The sequence below is a fragment of the Armigeres subalbatus genome, chromosome 3, assembly GCF_024139115.2.
Source record: "Armigeres subalbatus isolate Guangzhou_Male chromosome 3, GZ_Asu_2, whole genome shotgun sequence".
Taxonomy (NCBI): domain Eukaryota; kingdom Metazoa; phylum Arthropoda; class Insecta; order Diptera; family Culicidae; genus Armigeres; species Armigeres subalbatus.
The window spans coordinates 222,271,484-222,293,340 of NC_085141.1; the positions used below are offsets into that span (position 1 = coordinate 222,271,484).

The 21,857-nt window shown below is 37.9% G+C and overlaps 1 protein-coding gene across 1 annotated transcript in view; it reads right to left on the reverse strand.

The window, feature by feature from the left end:
- LOC134220170 (uncharacterized) overlaps positions 1-21,857 on the reverse strand; it is a 175,411-nt gene that overhangs the window by 80,230 nt on the left and 73,324 nt on the right. Inside the window, exon 2 of the mRNA XM_062699157.1 lies at positions 13,414-13,643. Within this exon, the coding sequence (XP_062555141.1) occupies positions 13,414-13,643 (230 nt within the window). The remainder of the gene's footprint in view (positions 1-13,413; positions 13,644-21,857) is intronic.

A 21,857-nucleotide genomic window follows, 5' to 3' on the forward strand; every position in this document is an offset into this window, starting at 1 on the left:
GCAAGGCCGGGTACATAAAGCTAGTGTTCTATAAACACTAGAAATGTAAAGATTGACTTAATAGTCATAGGGAATTTATAACTTATTTGAGGATGTCCGAAAAAATCTCTTGAAATCCGAGAGGATCTCCGGAAAGTCGCTGAAAGTCCATATAAGTATTCTATAGCTTCGAAAATCCAGTTTTTGTCCTACCCACGTCTGAGGACGTGGCCGCGCCTCTGACTATCATGGTATCACGTGGGTCAGCTAACTCGAGGATAGGGAGAGCGAGACGCATAAGGGATTCACCGTGCTTAGCGTAAATATCGGCGGGACTGCGCGGTCTAATATAGATGCAACACAGACAGATGGACTCATGAGGTAGCATAACTTTCACAATTACTTGCTCAAGATCATCGCTGCCTTAAAGAAATACGGCTTTCGAATTCAGCTGGGCTCTCACTGCGATTAGGACACCTCCCCCACGCTGAAATACACGTGCGAGTGTTTTTATCGCATCGGTAGATGGTGTAGTTGCTTGACAGTTCGGAGTTCGAGATGTCGGAATAGAGCCATGTTTCTGTGAATACGATGATATCAAAATCACAGGACAGCAGTGAATTGAGTAGGGTGCTTGTTTTTGTGCTCAATCCACGGACGTTTTGGTAGTAGACGGTAAGCGGAGAACAAGTGGTAGCGGAATGAGGAAGAATAGATACGACAGTAGGAGAGACTTCACGAACGGAGGTAGCTTCTAAATGCTGATAATAGGCCGGTTTCCAAAAAGTCTGAGTGCGGGTATTATCGTCAATGAACTCGCGGAATTCGATCCCCTGTGGCCATGACAGAGGATCCATAGCTTTCGATTTCGATGCTAGACTGACTCCTACCTTGAGAGAGACGAATGACAGTGTCGACACTTGTTTGCCTCTTGGTATCAGAGATTTCACAGTAGCTTCGTCCACATTCAAGCAATCCTTGGCAAGTTTCTCGACATCGGCTTCCGATACATCAGGTAAAATTTTCGAAAGATGAATCCAGAACTTGTCAGTTGATCGTGCTACAGAGGCTGATGATATGTTGGCGTTTGACGGTCCGGCACCGCGAAGAATTTTGGCTGGTTGATCAAATGTTGCAGCTTCGTCATCAAGTCTTCTTTTCGGCGTATTATTTTTACCGAACCTGAACCGTGGAACAGGAGATAGTACCGCAGGCGAAATCTTGTTGAAACCTCCTTTGATCTCTTGCCTGATCTCAGCGACGAGGCTGTCCTCAATCTCACTCTTTGTGTCATCGACGATTTTTTGATACGTATCCTTCAGTTCGACCGTGGCAGCATTCATAGATGCCAATGCGTTTTTAAATCGAGCATTACTCATTATGTCGCAACATCCTGTACACATCCAGAAAATAGAAGATGTGCCTTAACCCAATCGATTTTGATAAAAAAAAACTCCGTAGCTTTTAAGTTGGCTGATTTAGAGAAATTTCACCTACTTGGATTAGGTCTCCTTTTTGTTTTCGATATTCCGGACAAGTTGTCTTAAGGTGACTTTTTGAGTTCCAAAAAATGCAACTTTTGAAGTAGAAATATGTTCAATATTTTGTCGATCAAAAGTTACAATCGTTTTTCTGTTAAAAATATTTTTTTATATTGATATCTCCGATCGGGGCAAAAAAACAATGTTTTCACTGCATTCGAATAAGCAAATTATTTTTTAGATTCACCATAATCCAACTAGGTAAAATTGTTCAACATCAGCCAACGTAAGAAATACAGAAAAAGATTTTTAGCATAATTAATTGCATTAGACATTGAATGTCAGTATTCTGCAAAATAAGAAAAAAGCCCAAGGTGCAGCTCAATCGGGATGTACGCAAAGGTGACGTAGGACTACGTTAGCTGTATGTAATGTAAAACAATTTCTTCAAAAAAATTCAATTAAATTGATTGTCCTACCATTATGTTAAAGTATGTCAAACAACCAACACAAAAGCGGAACATGTACATGGGTAATGTTGCCATCAGGGTTTGAATCCATAGGAGAATGAAAAAAATTCGCTTAACTTTTCAAAAGGACCTAAGTAGCATTTATTTCATGAATTAATTTGAATAGCGCAATCAACAGGACAACATGAAAGCTTTTGATTGCAGTACTCAAATTAAATCATGAAAAAATGTTACTTAGATCCTTTTGAAAAGTTGAGCGGGAAATCTCTCACTTATCATGTCTGTATACACTCTCGATAGGTAGCATACCGTGAGAAACGCTGTCATGATTAAGCAATGATTTGGGAGGCTATACCCCATGATAAATTTCTTTTAAAAAGCCCCAATTGCGGGGAGGGGGAGTTGCACCGATTCCAATGATGCATTTTAACTTGTTTTACACAGTTGTGTGAAAAAAATATGATCCCCAACATAAAATAAGCGAGAACAAAGCGTTTTATCAGCATTATTTCTTTTTTAATACTTTTTCAGTTTAGCAGCATATATTGCTTCCATCTAGTGCGTAGTGAAAAATAATGTGAAAAAGTGTAGTGAAGTTAGTGTAAATACATCGATTTTGATGACGATGCTGCGTGCCTTCGCTAGAAGTAAAAGACGATGGATTTCCCTTCGTCATACGAATAAGGAAGGAAATCGTGCAGATTATCTGAATCGTAAAGGTTTTAAAGTGTTTTTCAAGAAAATAACACCGGAATGTGACTGGAATGACTTCAGATCATAGTGTATACTTTGTTTTTTTTTTTTCTATTTTGTCAGGTGATAAGTTCGTTGATTTAAATTATCATTCGCGAGTTAAAATACTTTTCTTTTTAGTATTTTTCTATGGAAATTTTCTTTTTTTTCTATGGAAAGTTTTTAATTTTTTTGTGAGAAAAAAATATTTATATTGTGGAAAATTTCGTGATTGTTTATTGCTAATAATAATTTCTTTATGGAAAATTCTTGCTTTTGGAAAGTTCTTTTAAATGGTAATTTTGCATTATTTAGGGTAATTTTATATTTAATTATTGCTTATACCCTGATTTCTTTATTGGCAATTTCCTAATTTATTATAGAAATTTTTTAAGTTTTTAAGGGGAGTTTTTGTTTTAGTCCGTAGAATGCATATGTTTACGTACGTTTTAGCAATTTTCTCATGGGGCTGTCCACAAACCACGTAGACCGAAATTTCACTTTTTCAAACCCCCTTGTCCCCCCTAGTAGACTTTCGTAGACTTTTCTGAAACCCCTCCCCCCCACCTTGAAGTCTACGTGAACTTTTCCAAATTTTACAAAACACCATATGAGATTGGAAAAATATGAAAAACAACCACGTTCTAAGCAATTCAGCTATTCAATTTCCATCTAAACATTACAACAAAAATCGAATTTCAAACATAACAAAAATTAAACTGAACAAAATCCAACAAAACAAAAATCAAATTTAATCCTCTGTCCGTAACTCCTGAAATCAAATCTCAAAGCCAATTAATTTAATTACTGTTGAATTCAATTCCTCCTTGAGGTGTGCGCCACCATCGCCGACACTTTTGCATTGGCGCGCCACTGATAAAATCTGTCACGCATCCGACCTATAATTCTCACCGCCGCACAGTGGCTAAAATCGGGTTTCTAGCGCGTTTATCTAATAGTTCCTTTATTATGCAATTGGCGTAATGGTGTCTTTAAGACATTTAATCAGTAAGTTAATTCGCTTCTTTGGAGGTATTCAGCTTACTGATCAATCCCCTTAAAAGTGAGATGTAAAATTTATTTTTTCCACTTCACAACATATAAGGTTTGATTCTTCATAAAAGTTGTATACAACAAAAAAGCAAAAGTTCTCCTGAAAAACTTTGTCGAAGACACCAAGTTCGTAGTTCCGTTACTTTTGGAGATTTTTTACATTTTATGCTGACAACCTCTTAAAATGGGGGTTTCATCATATCTTCTTCATTTTCATTTTACATTTTCCGCATGTTCTAAAAAGTTTTAGATAATTTTGAAATACGCCGTTGGGTGGCTTGAAAAATAAAAGTTATACTTAACAGTTTTATTGGATTTTTTTGTCATATTTGATTTAACTGCAATTTGAAAGCGGGCAAATCGTGGCAGTCAATCTCATATGCATAACAAAGTACAAGTAATGAACTTAAAGTTAATACCTTAACTGTCAGCGATTGTAAGGAATGTTTCATCAAAAACCATTTCCTACTATGTGAGGTAGAAATCAATCACTCCTCAGAAGGAGTTGATGAACCAATGCACCATGCGCCTCCATGCTTATACATCGAACATGTTCATAACTTGTTGGCATAAAAAGCAATAAATCTCCGAAAGTAATGAAATAACGAACTTGGTGTCTTCGAAAAAGTTTTTCAGGAGAACTTTTGCTACAACTCTCGCGAAGACATATACCTTCCATGTTGTAAAGTGAAAAAAAAATCTTAAAAAATATTTTAAGCTCTTTTTAGTCGAGTCAAGTACGAGACGCTGAAAACGACCACACAGTTGTGATCGAAATACGTATCTGCAAAAATATCGAAATAATTGGTGGAATTAAATGGAGTGACTTAACTGGTCTTAGAAGGGAAACAAAATTTCATCACACTTTTAAAGGGATTGATCATAAAGCTGAATACCTCCAAAGAGCCGCATCGACGCTAAATCACATAATAAAGGTACTATTACATAAACGCGCTAAACACGATTTTAGTCACTGTGCGCCTGTTAAAAATTGTGAAAACCGAAGAATTTTCAGAAATTAAAAAAATTTGGAGTTGAAATTCCGAGAATATCAAGTCTATATTCCAATAAGTTTTGCGTAGAAATTTCGTAAAATTGCCCATTTGATAACCTTGAAATGCTCCAAAGAACTCTCCGTGATAATTCCGATACTTTTCTAGGAAATTCCCTGCAATATCCCGCTGAATAATCATCTGTTGAAATCCCAAGATTTTTCTTCTAAATTCCAAAAGTTTCCCTGTTAAAAAACCCCGAGTAATTTTCCGTGAAAATTTAGAATTATTTCCCGAGGTAATTTTAAGTTCAAACGGACATTCCGAAATACTTCCCGTGGAAATTAGGAATGGTTTCCTACGATATTTTTTAATTTCTCTTGCAAATTCGAAACAATTTCTTGAGGAAATTTAATAAATCTTTTGGGCATTCAAAAGAATATTTTCTGAATAATTTTTGGTGGAAATTATGGAGAATTTTCAGTTGAAATTTTTGTGAACTTCTCGTAAAAAATTCGAATAAATTTTCATGAAAATTAGAAAGGTTTTAAAAAAAAATTAGGATATTTTTTTGTGGAAACTCAAACTGTTTTTGGTGGGATATTCAAATAATTTCTCGTGGAAGTTTTCAACAATTTATTTAGAAATTCCGAAAATATTCCATCGATAATTCCAAAGAATTTGCATTAGAACTGCAAAAGAATTTTCACGGGCATTTCGAATAATTTTGTTTATATGTCCAATGAATTCCTCCTGAAAATTCCTTAACCTTCCGCAACTCGCTTCAATTTTCATAACACGAGAACTCGCGTGTTGTAAAAAGTACAACAGTCCTAAAATCCGTTATAATGAAGCCAATTTAAATGATATCAACGTGATTTTTTCGGGAAAATAATAAAGGGGATATATTCTCTCATTGAGGACATTTTTTAAGTCCAATGGATCTTCTGCTGGTCCTCCGGAAGATCCGGAACCAACGGAACACCAGTGAAAATAGTCCATCTTCACATTAAATGGTGCAATGTTTCTTATAAGAATTCTAAAAACTCTAAAAACTCTGAAAAAAATCTAAATCCATCTATAATCCCATGCGGCCCTATGAGTCAAGAAAAAAATTATTTAGAATTCTACCACTGAGCGGCGCTAGTGTACATGAAAATATCAGTTTGGTTCGATATCTCGAGATCTATGGGATTTAGGAAATTTCCGTCTTCTACAAAGTTGTTCAAGGATTGGAAACCAATATGTTGAGAAACTGTTAAGTTCAGAATTCAGCCGTAAGGCGGCGCTAGTGTATATGAGTTATTGGTTTGGTTAGATATCTCGGGATCAGTGGGAATTAGAAAGTTGCCGTCTTCTACAAAGTTGTTCGAGGATTGGAATCCAATATGTTGAGCAGCTAATTAGTTTGAAATTCGTCCGCAATGTGGCGCTACTGTATATGAGAGATAAGTTTGGTTTGATATATCAGGATCTATTGGTTTTGGAAAGATGCCGTTTTCTAAGCATATGCGGTATTTCGAAAAATTTCGTTTTAAGTGGTTCGAAACGAAATTCCGCGGAATTTCGCGGAATTTGAGCATGGCGAAATCTGATTTCTTGATTTCGTTTCGTTTCGTAAAGTTACAAAAATTTCGCTAGAAAAAACTAGCTTCTAATGAAATTTAACGGAATTCCGCGGAATTTCGAAACAAATTTAAACTTAACCCATACTTTATATTATCAAAAACTTTGGCTGTGCCGCTGAACAAAATCGTAAAGTTGTTTTCAAAACTTTAGGTTATACAATATTCCTATTAACGTTTACTACATAACCCCATTCTTAGTCGACAAATCCATATGTAGTTTTCTTCTATATGAATGCGGAAACGATCGTATGGATGCTGGTCATGGGACGGCAGCTAGTCCGAGAGAACGCGAAGTGAAAAAAATCTACCTCGCGTAGCAGAAATTTGTTTAACCAGTGTGCAATCGATCGTGTTGATGCTGATCGCTAGTATGGGAGAACGTGAAGTGATAAAACTTATGTCTGCATCGAAGAGCACAACATTATTTAATGCGGACTTGATCGTGTTGTAGAAGATTATTAAACGAAGCACATTGATCTTGCGTTGAAATGATTTGAAACACAGTTTTCGTCTTCTTGTTTTCAAAATAACTTCGTTCACAATAAATATTTTGTCGCTTAACAAGGGGTTTCACACGAATTACCTTCTAAACTAAACAACGATTCCTTTACCGTAGCGCTAACCAAGATGCAGAGCATTCCTCGGTCTCTTATAACAATGAGTGTTAAATTAATTTTTTTCTCCTAATCCTAAATTGACTATAAGCACGTGAACAGCATCATTATTGGAAACTCCGAAGCAAGTATACAATAAGAATAACTTTTTTGTATCCCAAGAATGTTATTTAATTGGTGTGCTGTGCATATTTGCTGTTTCTCGGCCATTCATGATTAGCAACTACGATGTGTACATTTAATCAAGCTAATAAGCTCTTCTTGACTATTTGAACAGTATGCAAGGAACAATGCAGGTTTGTGGGCATTTCTAGATCTTCGAATGGAATATGCAAAAAAAATCCAGACCGGAAGATCATTAAAATTGCTGAAAGTTCTTTACTTAAGATTGCTTTCAGCTCATACTGACCATAACAGCTGTTCTCATATGCCAAGGACACAAAAACAATATCTCAGTTTGTCGAGCTGATTGAATATAAGACTATGGGTCTGTGAATTTCAATCGGTAATACAAATCTTTGTGCATTTTAGAAAGGTGCACAGGATTCTTTTATAGTGAGCAAATGTATGCTATATATATACAGTATATGTAGACGAAGAATAAGAAGGAATACATTTTGGCTGATACGCTCTTTTCAAATGTTGGTCTAGTAATATCAATTCTCTGTCTGCGTATACGCCTGGCAGATGTGGATACATAATCGAGTATCCCACTAAATAAAAAATAAATCTAAGCATTCATTTTCTAATTTTGACTAAGTCAGTACTTAGTCCACGCTGACAAGACAATATGAAGTATGCTTCAGCATAATTACATAATTCTTAAGTGAACTAAGATTTCAAACGAAATTTGAATCCGTATATGAAAAATCCCACAATTTCTTTTTTTTTATATACTTACTCAGGGCCGTATTTAGCCGGAAGGGGGCCCCGGGGCCGGCAGCTTGTGGGGCCCTAAAATGTACAAAAAAGGTTGGTTTTGGTACATAAGATTTGTGGGGGCCCGGGGCCACGGCCCCCCTCTAAATCCGGCCCTGTACTTACTGATATAAAATTGATCAGATTCGGGAGCACACGCTCCACGATGAATTCTCGCTTAACTTTTCAAAAGGACCTAAGTTACATTTTTTTCATGAATTAATTTGAGTATTGCAATCAAAAGCTTTCATGTTGTTGATTGCGCTATTAAAATCAATTTATGAAAAAAAAATGTTACTTAGGTCCTTTTGAAAAGTTAAGCGAGAATTCCTTTGAAGCGGCACAAATGCTGGGGTATTGTCTTATCGCCAATGGTATATACGGCGAGAATGTGGCGATTTATCACAGATTGCCTTTTCTGTTATTGTAACTCGTTTGGTCGCAAAACAGTTATTCGACTTCGAAAAAGTGAAATCAGAATTGCGTACATAATGTAAAACCAATTTAATAAAAATTCCGCGGAAAAAAAAATAAATTTCGTTTCGTTTCGAAAAATTTCGAATTAAGTGAACCTTGATTTCGTATCGTTTCGAAGTCTCGAAAGAAATCTTTATTTCGTTTCGTTTCGATCCGAATCAACATAAAAATTTTAAATTTCGTTTCGTTTCGTTTCGTTAGGAAAAAGTGTGTTATCGCATACCCTTACCGTTTTCTATTAAGTTGTTCGAGCATTGGAAACCCATATGTTGAGAAACTGTTTAGTTCAGAATTGAGCCGTAAGGCGGCGCTGATTATATGAGAAATCAGTTTAGTTCGATATCTCGGGATCTATGGGATTTAGTAAATTGCCGTTTTCTACAACGTTGTTCGAGTACGAAGAACCAATATGTTGAGAAACTGAATAATTTATAATTCATCCGCAAGGAGGTGCTACTGCATATGAGATATCAGTTCTTCGATATCTTGGGATCTGGGGGATTTAGAAAGTTACCGTCTTCTACAAAGTTGTTCGAGGATTGGAAATCAATATGTTGAGAAGCTAATTAGTTTAGAATTCATCCGCAAGGTGGCACTACTGTATATGAGAGATCATTTTGGCTCGATATTTCGGGATCTATTGGTTTTGGAAAGTTGCTATCTTCTATAAAGTTGTTCGAGCATTGGAAACCAATATGCTGAGAAACTGTTAAGTTCAGAATTAAGTCATAAGGCGACGCTAGTGTATATGAGAGATCAGTTTAATTCGATATTTCGGGATCTGTGAAACTTAGAAAATTGCCATCTTCAACAAAATTGTTCGAGGACTGGAAAATAATTCATCCGCAAGGAGGTGCTACTGAATATGAGATATTAGTTCTTCGATATCTTGGGATCTGGGGGATTTAGAAAATTGCCGTTTTCTACAAAGTTGTTCGGGGATTGGAAACCAATATAATGATATATTGTGAAGTTTAAAATTCATCCGTAGAGTAGTGATATTAGAGAGTGGCCGTCTTCTTCACAGCTGCTATGAAAACCATTTACAGTTATTTGGGATTTGAAAACCAATGTGTTCGGAAAAGTGTGTCATATAACTACCGTTTCTGCCTCATACACAGGATGCCTTGGGTTCAGGATCTCAGGCCCATTTCATTCGCCTACTTTGTATCTTTTTGTATACTTCTCATGTATTTTTGGGTTATTATTATACCTTTATTTATTTTTATATTTTTGGGCTATTATTATACCTTTGGCGAAGGTGGAAAACTCTATACAATATGTGATGGTAAAGAGCATTGACTAACTTCCTGGTCATTATCAGAAATGGTTTAGAAGAAAATCGTTGGTCTAGGACGAACTGTACAAAACGACCATTCACGGACGTTCCAGATTTGCGAAAAGGCCATCTGGTAGCCACCTGCGGCCGTTGCAGAGTAAGAACTGTGAATTAACACTAAGACCACCATCAAAAATGTCTTAGAAAAAAAATGTGGTACTCTAGGACGAACCATCCAAAATGACCATTTTACGGGTTTTCCAAATTATTCGGAAGGCCGCCTGGTGACCACGTGCAGTCATAGCTGATTAAGACTTTGAAATATCTTCAAGATCACCGTCAGAAAAGGTTTAAAAAAATGTGCTGCTCTAGGAAAAACTTTCCAAAATCATCATTTCTACGGTCGTTCCGGATTATCCCGAAGGCCATCTGGTGGTCACCTGCGATCATAGCAGAGTAATGACTGAGAATTTCATCCAAAATCACCGTCAGAAATGGTCTAGAAAAATTGTGCTGCTCTAGGACGAACTTCACAAAATTACCATTTTTACGAATGTTCCGGATTTTCCGGAAGGCCGCCACTGTGGTCGTAGCAGAGTAGGAGCTGTGAATTAACTCGAATATCGCCGTCAGAAATGGTTTACAAAAAAATGCGCTGCTCTAGGATAAACTTTTCAAAATGACCGTTTTTACGGACGTTCTGGATTTTCCGGAAGGCGGCCTGGTGGCCACCTACGGCCATAGGTGAGTGAGAACTGCGAATTTACTCAAAGGTTATTGTCAGAAATGGTTTAGAAAAAAATTCATTGCTCTAGGACAAACTTTCCAAAATGACATTTTTTACGGACGTTCCGGATTATAAGGAAGGCCGTCCGATGGCCACCTACGGTTATAGCAGAATAAGAGCGGTGGAATTTCTCTAAAGTCACCATCAGAAATGGTTTAGAAAAAATTGCGCTGCTCTAGGACAAACTTCACCAAATTACCATTTTTTCAGACGTTCTGGGTTTTCCGGAAGGCCGCCTGGTGGCCAACTGCGGTCATAGCAGTGTGAGAAATGTATTTTAGCTAATACTTGCCCATCATAAATGGTTTATAAAAACTTGCGCTGCTCTCGGACGAACTTTCCAGAATGACCATTTTACGGGCGTTCCGGATTATAAGGAAGGCCGTCTGATGGCCACCTATGGTTATAGCAGAATAAGAGCTGTGGATTATCTCTAAAATCACCATCAGAAATGGTTTAGAAAAAAATGCGCTGCTCTAGGACGAACTTCACAAAATGATCATTTTTACGGACGTTCCGGATTTTCCGGAAGGCCACCTGGAATCATAGCAGTGTGAGAAATGTGTTTTAGCTCAAACATCCCCATCAGAAATGGTTTAGAAAAAATTGTGCTGCTCTCGGACGAACTTTCCAGAATGACCATTTTTACGGACGTTCCGGATTATAAGAAGGCCCGTCTGGTGGCCACCTACGGTTTAGCAAAGTAAGAACTGTGGAATATCCCCAAAATCAGTATTAGGAATGGTTAAGAAAAAATTGCGCTGCTCTAGGACAAACTTCACAAAATGACCATTTTTACGGACGTTTCGGATTTTCCGGAAGGCCACCTGGTGGCCATCTGTGGTCATAGCAGTGTGAGAAATGTGTTTTAGCTCAAACATCCCCATCAGAAATGGTTTAGAAAAAATTGCGCTGCTCTCGGACGAACTTTCCAAAATGAACATTTTACGAACGTTCCGGGTTTTCCGGAAGGCCGCCTGATGGCCACCTACGGTCGTAGGTGAGTGAGAACTGCGAATTAACTCCAAGGTTATTATCAGAAATGATATAGAAAAAATCGCGTTACTTTAAGATGAATTGTTAATGAAATAAATAAATAATTCATTACTTGTCACTTTTCCCAGTGCATCTGAGCCTTTTATTTAGCTATATTTACCCGAACCTTCTATCGAATCACTTTTATTATCTTTTCAATTGACGAAGAACTAATTTTTTGAGGAATACATGGTGGTTTGGTGCAAATTGGTCAACTGACTAAAAAGTTATCTCATTTTTACTCAATGTGTTGTACTCTTTACAACGGTGCGAGTCCCGGAAGGTTAAAATTTCCGAAATTAAAAAAAAAATCGGGGACTTACCAGAAAATCTCCAGTGAATATTCTGAAGAGTTTCTTGTGGAAATTTCGGAGAATTCCCATTACAAGTTCCAAAGAATAACTTCTGGGCATTCCAAAGACTTTTTCTTGGATATTCCAAAATGCTCCCTTTGTAAATTCCAAAAGAAAAATCCGTTGAAGTACGACATAATTTCCATAGTTTGCAAAGAAGTTCCTGCCGAAAACCAAAAGAAATTCTAGTAGAATCTGCAGTAAAATCCAAGTGAAGAGTTTGAAAAAAATTCGAAAGTTTTTATAGAATACTTTGGAGTCTACTACGTAGACTTTTGGTATACTCACCCCCCGTCCCCCCTCGTAGACTATCGTAGACTTTTTCGAAACCCCTTCCCCCATCTCAAGAGTCTACGTGGTTTATGGACAGCCCCCATTGATAAATGGCTATCAAGTCAAACAATATAAAAATGTAAATATAAGTATTTGAATTTCCAAGACAGCCTTTTGTAATTAAAGGAAGCAGCGACATTTGTTTTTTAATTATAAATAAGCATAAGAATCCAGTTATCAACGTCCTTACCGTGCTCGTCGCATAGAGATTGTCTGATATGTAGTCCATACTGGGAACAGAAGTTCCAATCCTTTAGCAAGTTGAATTTTCTCACGCTCACGTTTCTGAAGAAGTCAAATGATGCGAAAAAATCCAGGCAAAGCGGAAGGAGACCCACGAATGTCGAAAATTCCACCATCGGAACTAACTTCGGCTATGTTTATAACTGACCCACATCCGTAGCTACTAACATAAACACGGGACAGTTATGCGTATACTGGCAGCTTTAGCGTCGTGACGAGCTGCACGATCGAATAAATAATTTACAGTTCATTGCACATAAATCTGCTTTACGAGCGTGGTCGTCAGTCGTGCGGACCAGGACAATACCAACGGAATACCAACGCGCACATAGAAGAAAAATACGGCAATGACCGGATTGTCAGGATGGTTGGGATCAGCAAAAAAAAAAGCTTCGCCGAATTCAAGCACAGTGACGATTCAGAGTGACAAATTTTTACACGTATATTTACCGCTTGATGAATGGATCGGAACGGAAATGTAAAGAGCATATCGTTGCAGGGATTGACCGGAACTGTGATGATGCAATAAGAGCCTTTTTACTTTTTCATGCCCCAACTTGTATCGAAAGGCGTAAGATCGCTTCAAAAACAATGTTTGAGCAATAGGACCAGGGGATCGATTATATCATATATAAACGAATTAGTTGTGTTAGTGTGTGTGTCCTTTTCCAGCAATCCGTACCTTTTATAATCTAATCACCTTCATCAAAGTGAATAAATCACCTTACGCAAATCACGTTTTATTATTGAAATCATTGAAACCACTACCTTTCATAGGTGTGAGCCAATGATTTCCCATATATGAAGAGGAAAGAAGATTTATTGAAACATAACTATGTTGCTTGTGGATAAATCCTAGTGAGAAAGCATTTCTGTGGATTACTCTGGTTTCTCTTTCATTCGTACAATACGGATCAAATGCACAATCGTCCATGACAAAAAGTATTGGCCATTGCCGTTGCCGGAAATGGAACTGTGATTTTATGTCTTCAACCCTCGCTTTCCACCGTACACAGAAGAATGGTACATTCACAGTTACCTGCAGATAGCCGCCCTCGCAGTGCGTCGCATTGAGCAGGTTGCCCACTTTGAACTTTTTGAAATTCAGCCGCATCACAAAATCTCGTGGCGCTCCCCGAAAACTGCGGAATCGATACCAGCAGGTGAGCGGTCGGTTTCGGTTGGTGTTTGTCACCTCCGGCGAGGTCACATCCTCGTAGATGTCCACCGTTTTGTTGCAGTGGTCCTTGCTGGTGTCGGTGTTACCGCCTGGAATCGAGAAAATGGGGGAAAAGAAATGCCATCAATTAGTAAATTAGTTTCACCTGAGGACTTCTGTCGGTTTCAATCGTTTCGTTCGTTTGAGACCGCACCAACGCAAATGGAAGTGGTATATACGAAAGAAGCACTCTGAATAGCTGAAGGGTGGAAAAATGACAATAAATCAATCGGCTTAAAGTTGAACAAACGACGATAAATTAAATTCTGCTAGGGAGCAATCGCTCAATTACAAAAACACAAGCGAAAGAGATTTCTGATATAGATCCCATCTTACACAATATGATGCATTGCACATTGCCCTCGAGTTTTTCTAGTTCCGTAAAAGGAATGATTAAGGTAATTAATTAAATAGACCCAAAACAATAAAATGAAGGTATGTCGAAATACCAGGATTTTACTCGGAATTTCATATTTCACATTTGCTAAAGATCTATCAGAAGCTCAAATAAAATCTTAAAATTGATGCCAAATACAATAATAGGTTCAAGATTTTTAAATAGGTATCTTTGCATTGAAGTACCTACAAAGTTTTTTTTCGGATCATCAATATTTTGTTAGAAATGAAAAAAATTGTAAACCGGCAAAATCGCCGGCATGACTCAAACAATCCAGCAAGATCTGACTCTCAAAATATAGAGTATGCGTGAAACCAGTGTTTTGACCAATTCCGGAGAATAATTTGATCATATTCTCAACTGAAAACCAGAAATATCACGCCCGATTTAAACAACATCAATTAAACGTGAGAAAGAATTCTATCGAATAAATAATGAGAAGAACAATCGAAAGACCGTTCAGATTGATTTATACAGGAGATAGATGCGCCCTTTCTTAAATCTCTGTCGCAATCAGAAGCCAATCTGACTGCCGTTAGGCGGCATATTGACAACAGCTGCCATGGCGATGATATCAAACATTTACTTTGATTTATGAGCCGTTGGCTTGTGCTTTCGCTTTCCTCGTTTGCCTCTCGAATGCGATGATATTCATGTGTGTGGGACCAAGGACCAAGCGATTTTGTCACTTGCTGCTCTGCTGCTGTTTGCAGTGGTCCCCATATGGTTTGGTGTGATGTGCCTTGCGTTCGGCAAACATTTGTATATGATCCCTGGATTATTTCCGTTCGTTTATTAATGCGACCCTTTTGGCATGTCGAGATCGGTGGCGGACGTGTGATTTGAATGGCTAGGTGCCGGCGATTGTGTGTGCTTAACAAATGCCATATGTTTTAGTTGTCGTTATGCTGTCATATTGTGGTCTCCGCATGATCAGTCATATTGGATTTTCATCCTTCACCATTGGTTTAGGTTTGCTGACGTGTTGAATGCGTTTACTTTGTAAGATTATGGTTTAATGCGTTTTCATACTGTGTTTTTTAAAGGGTATACACTTTCCACGTATTCTCTCAACAGTTGTAGCGAAATATGCTGTCAATGGGTGGAAAATGGCTGATTTCCTACTGATCATTGCAAACAGTAATCCTGTCTAAAAAGAGCTCGAAGTAGATTGAAATCGCTTACGAGCTCATTTTTGGCGTTCATTCAGTTACTTCAACCAAAGTTGGTTATGTTGACGTACATTCAGCCGAGTAGTTTGAAAAAGATTGGAAGCTGTAGTCCGAGCAAGTTCGAGCAAATCGAGGTTGCTCAGGATTTTGACTTTTTGACTGTTGTCAAATGAAGTGATGAACTTTGTCTTCTTCTTCTTCTTCTTCTTCTTCTTCTTCTTCTTCTTCTTCCACAGTTATTAACTGCGAGGTTTCTAAGCCAGGTTACCAGTTTTGCATTCGTATATCATGAGGCTAGCACGATGATACTTTATGCCCAGGGATGTCGAGACAATTTCCAATCCGAAAATTGTCTAGACCGGCACCGGGAATCGAACCCAGCCACCCTCAGCATGGTTTTGCTTTGTAGCCGCGCGTCTCACCACACGGCTAAGGAGGTTCCCTGCTGCGGTTACTGCTCCGAAAAGTGGATTTTAAGCTCTATTTTTATATTGTTTCACAATATTAAAATACGATTATTTTAACAAAACCACTGAACCATGAGCGTCGACGGTAGAGTGTAGAATGGCGATATTCTAATAATGACCTCACACATCCACTCGATCCCGGCATCTGAAATTTATTTTGAAATCAAATGATTCGCGTTAAGGGGCTGATTCAAAACAAGAATCATCCGAATAATGAATGATGCTCAGTTGCTGTCATCATATTCTAAAAGAAGATGACATATCATTTATTTATTAGCTTTAGCTTAGCTTTAGCTTTGACTGACTACACATATCTATGGTTGCTACTCCGTGATTGACCAGAATCAGTGAAATTGCACAAAGAATCAACTGAATGATTGACTGGGATTGTTCAAGCATTCTCATTGTGCAAGTTTCAGTGACTCTAAAATTCAAATGATCAATAACGGCGCCGGCCACGCCGGCCGTGTTTACCTCTGCGTCTCCACAAAAACCACAGGAAGGATTATCAGTTAATTGGTAGGCATCGTTGGATCTGGATTCACTCTGATAAGCGATACGACCGTGTCATTCTTTATACACAGTGATTTTACAGTGATTTTACCCGGCCACGCAATGCAGAACACAATATTCCGTCCGATCGCGCCATCGTTCTGCTGTCCGAAACAAGAGAAATCTCGCACTGAACTGATTTTTATTACCGGCCGCGCAAAGCAGAACACAATATTTCGTCCGATCGCGCCATCGTTCTGCTGTCCGAAACAAGAGAAATCTCGCACTGAACTGATTTTTATTACCGGCCGCGCAAAGCAGAACACAATATTTCGTCCGATCGCGCAATCGTTATGCTGTCCGAAACAAGAGAAATCTCGCACTGAACTGATTTTTATTACCGTCCGCGCAAAGCAGAACACAATATTTCGTCCGATCGCGCCATCGTTCTGCTGTCCGAAACAAGAGAAATCTCGCACTGAACTCTCTAAAAGAAGATGACATATCATTTATTTATTGAACAAAAACGTCAGTCGATAAGCGGATGATTTCCTTTTGATCAGAGATGGATTCTGCTGATGCAGCGTTCCATCATTCGTAAATAGAAGGACCCAGCTCGACGGATTGAGGTGATGTCTGTATGTATTTTGACGTAGAAAATGTCTAAGGGGAAGGCTCGGATACAGGGTGCAAAATTGATATTTCAAAATTGAGAACCGTCACAGTGTCAAAACTCAAATTCTCAAATCTCATCCACGATTCAAATCAACCGCGAGGCAACCCTTATCCAATTCATGGCCCAGAGAATCGTCCATGATTTGACTCGCGATTTGCATCATTGTGTGATTTTTGCGTGTCCTTATTCGTTAAATTGATTGGAATAACTTTCTTTGCTTAAAACAATGGGTAATAAATCCATATATAAACATAAAATACGCTTCGATTGGGTATTGACTCTTTTTGGAATTTGGCGATTCTGCGTGAAAAACTCATGCAAGCGTGTCAGCTTTCGCATGAGGCTTCGGTGAGTGAGATTTGAGCATGATTCTACCATCTACCAACACTGGACACGAAATCATGTAAGATTTTGAACTTCATAAGCGCCTTTATCTTTCGATGGATTTTCTAAATTCATATCGAATGACTCGAAAGCTATCCACCAATTTTATTTTATTAAAGCTTTTGATTATCAACGTTAAACTGCTGAAAATTTCTATTCTTATCAAACCAGGTCATAATTTCAGAACCAACCAATCCCGTTCATGCATCCCCAACACGGACATCAATTTGATGTAAGTAAAGGTCATTTTGGCCCACTACTTCATTTTCTTTTCCCGGTGCTGGTCTAGGCAATTTTAGGTTTGGAAATTGTCTCGACTTCCCTGAGCATAAAATGATATACGCATGCAGAAATGGTAACTTGGCTTAGAAACATCGCAGTTAATAACTGTGGAAATACTGAGAGAACACTAATCTGCGAGGCGGCAATGTGCCAGTGGGGGATGCAATGCCAATGAAGAAGAAGCTTCATTTTCTCTATGCAGAAAAAGACCCGTGTTTCGGGCGCACGCATCATTTTCGAGCATTCCCGGAGAGCTGACATGACGCTCCGTCGACAGCACTGAGTCAGCATCGGAGGCAATCGTCGTGCGAGGAGCAGACCATGACGTCGGATACGAACCAAGCGACATTATCTGCCACATCGATGCACTATGGGGAATTCTCATACAAATGGGCGGCCAAAAATATTTTTTCAATGAGAACTGTTTCTATGCAACATATATTATGTGAAGGAATATTTAACATCCTGTTTCAACCCTTTAAGGGCCATCGTTAACCCTTAAAAAATGTAACCTATGAAAAAAAAAATTTATTTAATTTTTTTTGAGCATTTTTTTGTTTGATTCCAATACAGCACGTATAAAATAGCAAACAATCATATTTCTAGTGATAATGTTGTTCATTTTCTAATCATTACGAGGTATAGAGAATAAAAACCACAATTTTCAAGAAAAATTTTATTGCAGCGTTCTCGTAAAAGCGTAAATATGCGCAAGCAAATCACTCACTAAAAGGTGATACTAGGGTTCTATTTCAATTCCCCCTTCACTGATAAGGGGACATTCGGGGACATTAGGTTTGCGGGACCATTTTATAGCGAAATATTATGATAATTAAAGTTTTTCTTCTACAACTTTTTGATATTAATATTTGCGTGAAGAACAAACCAAACTATCGAGAAGCTAAAGTTTCAAGCTTTGAAATGGTATATAAATCTTTATATTTGGAGAATAATTGACTTCATAACATACAAATCAAAGTTAGGAATGATTTTTTAGTTTAATCAGCTTTTGACTGAATAAACACAGCGCTTCAATATTTTCCGATTCTGTGATCTAGGGTATTTACTTTCATATGATATATAAATTAGACAAATTGGAGATAGTAAATTTTTCGATTAATGGCCACCCTTTTCCCCATAGTGCGATGGCGTCATCGATAGTGGGGCGGCGGTGATTGCTGATGGAAAATAAATCGGTTCTCTTCAGAACCACAATTATATTTGGAAGAACGATAAGCTGAGTGTATTTTTCCAAAGTGCAACCAATAGTGTCTGTGGAAAATACTAGGCGTTCATTAAAATTTTCCTACAAGATTTTGACTTCGGATTAGTTGCTATGAGAGATTAAAAATGCGCATTATTTATCCAAGATGAATTTTCACCATAGTGCAAAATAATCGCTATGGAACGGTAGATAGTTCAATCTACCGCTGGATCTGCCGATGCTAAGACTGCTATCCACTCTCCGTGACATTTCGAGCAAAATGGCTTGTGCGCGCGGGAAACTAGCTTTTTTGTTAAGAAGGGCTATTAGCCCCACCTTTGTTAATCGGTATGGTGCAAATATTATGTGAAACTATAACACTTACCAAATAGGCGGGGCTACAGTCTTCATTTTCTCTATGCATCAAAAGTGTCATGTTTCGGGCTGAGAGTAGAGATGACGTAAAATCCCGATTAATCGATTAGTAACTAATCGATTACTCTCGATTCTTGACGATTATTGAATCTATTCATCGTTAAGTAGTAATCGATTCAAAATTAATCGATTATCACAACAAATAATCGATTAATTGAAGTAGTCGATTAATTTGCGACATCTCTAACTGAGAGGATTTTCCAAAGTGCCATTGCAAATGACTGGCAATATTTTGGCGTCCAATTTAATTTATTTAGCAAGGTTTTGAGTTCTGTTATTGGCTGTTAGTGACTGAAAATACGCATTATTGAGACGAACTTCCTTCAAAGTAACATTCATACTCGCTTGGCGTCGGTAGCGAATCAGTTTCGGTTCAAGCAGTGGCCGTCGACGAAACGTGAAATTTTCTGGCAGAACTCTAACTTTGGTTTTCTTGCTATTAATGCTATTAGTGCTCATTACTGAAAGCAAACAGGTTGGGGAAGAGGCCCCAAAACGCCCCCCCCCCCCCGATGCAAAACGCCTTTTGTGGTTTCCCTCATATTTACCGTCATTAAGATGTCCGTAACAAAACTAGATCTGAAATTATGTAGGATAGACGAAGAAAGTTTCAAAATACAGTTAAACCTCCATGAGTCGATGTTCTATGACTCGATATCGACTCATGGAAGCAAATTATGCCATATTTAAAAATATTTTCCGGGTTACTGTGATGGTCCCTTGAAACAGCTTTCCAAAGAAATTCTCTTCCCCATCTCGATATTTCCATGAGTCGATGGTCCCTTCAATATCGACTCATGGAGGTTTGACTGTAGCAGCATCAGGTGCAGAAAAAATTATCAGTAGGTGTCATCTTTAATTTCTGACATTTTAATGGTTAAATATAGTTAAGACTGTAATTTCACCTGACAAAATGAAATTTGCGATTTCATTGTTTTCTTACGGGACTCGCAATTGGAACAAAAGCGAACATTTAGTAAGGTATAAGATATTTACCAGTTTATAAAGATAATCATTGCTGTCTTCGCTTGGTTTGTATTTTGACATATCATTTCTTATTGAGCGTAGCGGGTTGATGCGTTTGATTCTTAGATTTTCCGCATACTGTACTACCGCAACTATAGGAACACTCACGATTATCGGATCATTTGCCCTATGGTTCAAAATATTGGAAACAAATAAATTCACGTTTCCATTCTCTCTACATTCGTATCATCTATAAGGTTTTGGCATTTAAAATGCAGTTGGATTTGAAATGTTAAGATAACACGATGAGATCCTAGTTGAGTCAAAATGGCGAACCAATGATGTAAATTATTGTTTTGGTAATAGAAATTGCATATACAGGAGTAAAAATCCGTAATTGAATTCATGACTCAAAATTCATGATTCCACAAAAGAAAGATATTTTCATGACACTGAGTCATGAAAAATGACGCTGTGTCGAGAAACATGACTCAGAGTCATGGAATCATGACCCCAATGTTTTGACCAAATTGTTTTTTTTTTTCATTTCTGTCAATGTGTCCTTTGCAGATGGTTTCGAGTCGAGCTTTTTTTTCTAAATAATAAAATAGTTTAATAGTTAGAAGATTTAGTTATTAATTTACAATATAATGTGTTTAAATCGTGTTAACGTGCTAAGTTCTTGTGAAGAGCAGTGATTAGTGGCAATACGACTTCTTATCTAACACTCAAGCAGGGAGGTGAAAGTAGGCCATGCTCATGAATAGAAGTGTTTTTATTTTGTGACAGGATTTTTCTGCTGCTTTTCAGCTTGTGTCTTTTCAACGGAACCCCCAGTTTTTATGTGAATTTCTCGTTTGTGATTCCAATTTTGTTTCTAATGTGCATCAGTGCTTTGCAAGAATTATTGAGCACAAAACTTAGTTGTCATAACATCGCTTTCCGAAGATGTAACGGCGTTTGGAGCAGGAGCAGACGATCCGCTGGTATTAGTAGAACTTCCAACACCACCATATCGATGACGGTACGGCGAGCTCTACGGTATACTTCTATATTGAACCGGCCGAACTGGCGTTCAAATTTGGCCAGCACAGCAGTCACGGTCATGGAAAGCAACATTTACGGAAATTGGAAAAAAAAAAATGAAAATTGATAACAGTGCTTCCGAAGTCATGTACGGACAATTAGACAAACAGACGGTGCAAGTTAGACTAAACATACGACGACAAACAACAAAAATATTTTCCCCTTGAAAAAGACACAATCCCCGTGTCGAAACGTCGGGTAAATAAAAAACTCGTTGTAATAAGTGCAAGACTGAGTAGCCGTTCAATAAATTAAATTTACGGAAAAGAGATGGTCACTACGGTGCTCTGGATAAGATTAGAAGATTAGTAAGCCTCCGTACAAGGTAAGATCTCCTAAGAAGGGGGCGGTAATAGCTTTCCGCGTATATCAAGGTAAGTGTCATTTATTCTTTTATTGTAGTATTCACATTATATTTATTTAACCACAAAGAATATGATTTCAAATTTAGACTAGGTTACGATAACACAGAAACAGTTAACAATGTTAATCATGGCAACATCCCTTAATATTTGGTTGCGAAACACGTTCGCTTCGCTTGGTCTTTGTGCACCTGATCAGCCAATCTAGCCTCCATCCAGATCTAAAACTTTCACCATCTATGCGGAGTTGCATCACATCTTATTTGACCGGAATGTGAACAAAAAATCAGCTAATATTCAACACAGTAATTGTGGTGGAAAACATCTTTGAATCATTTCTC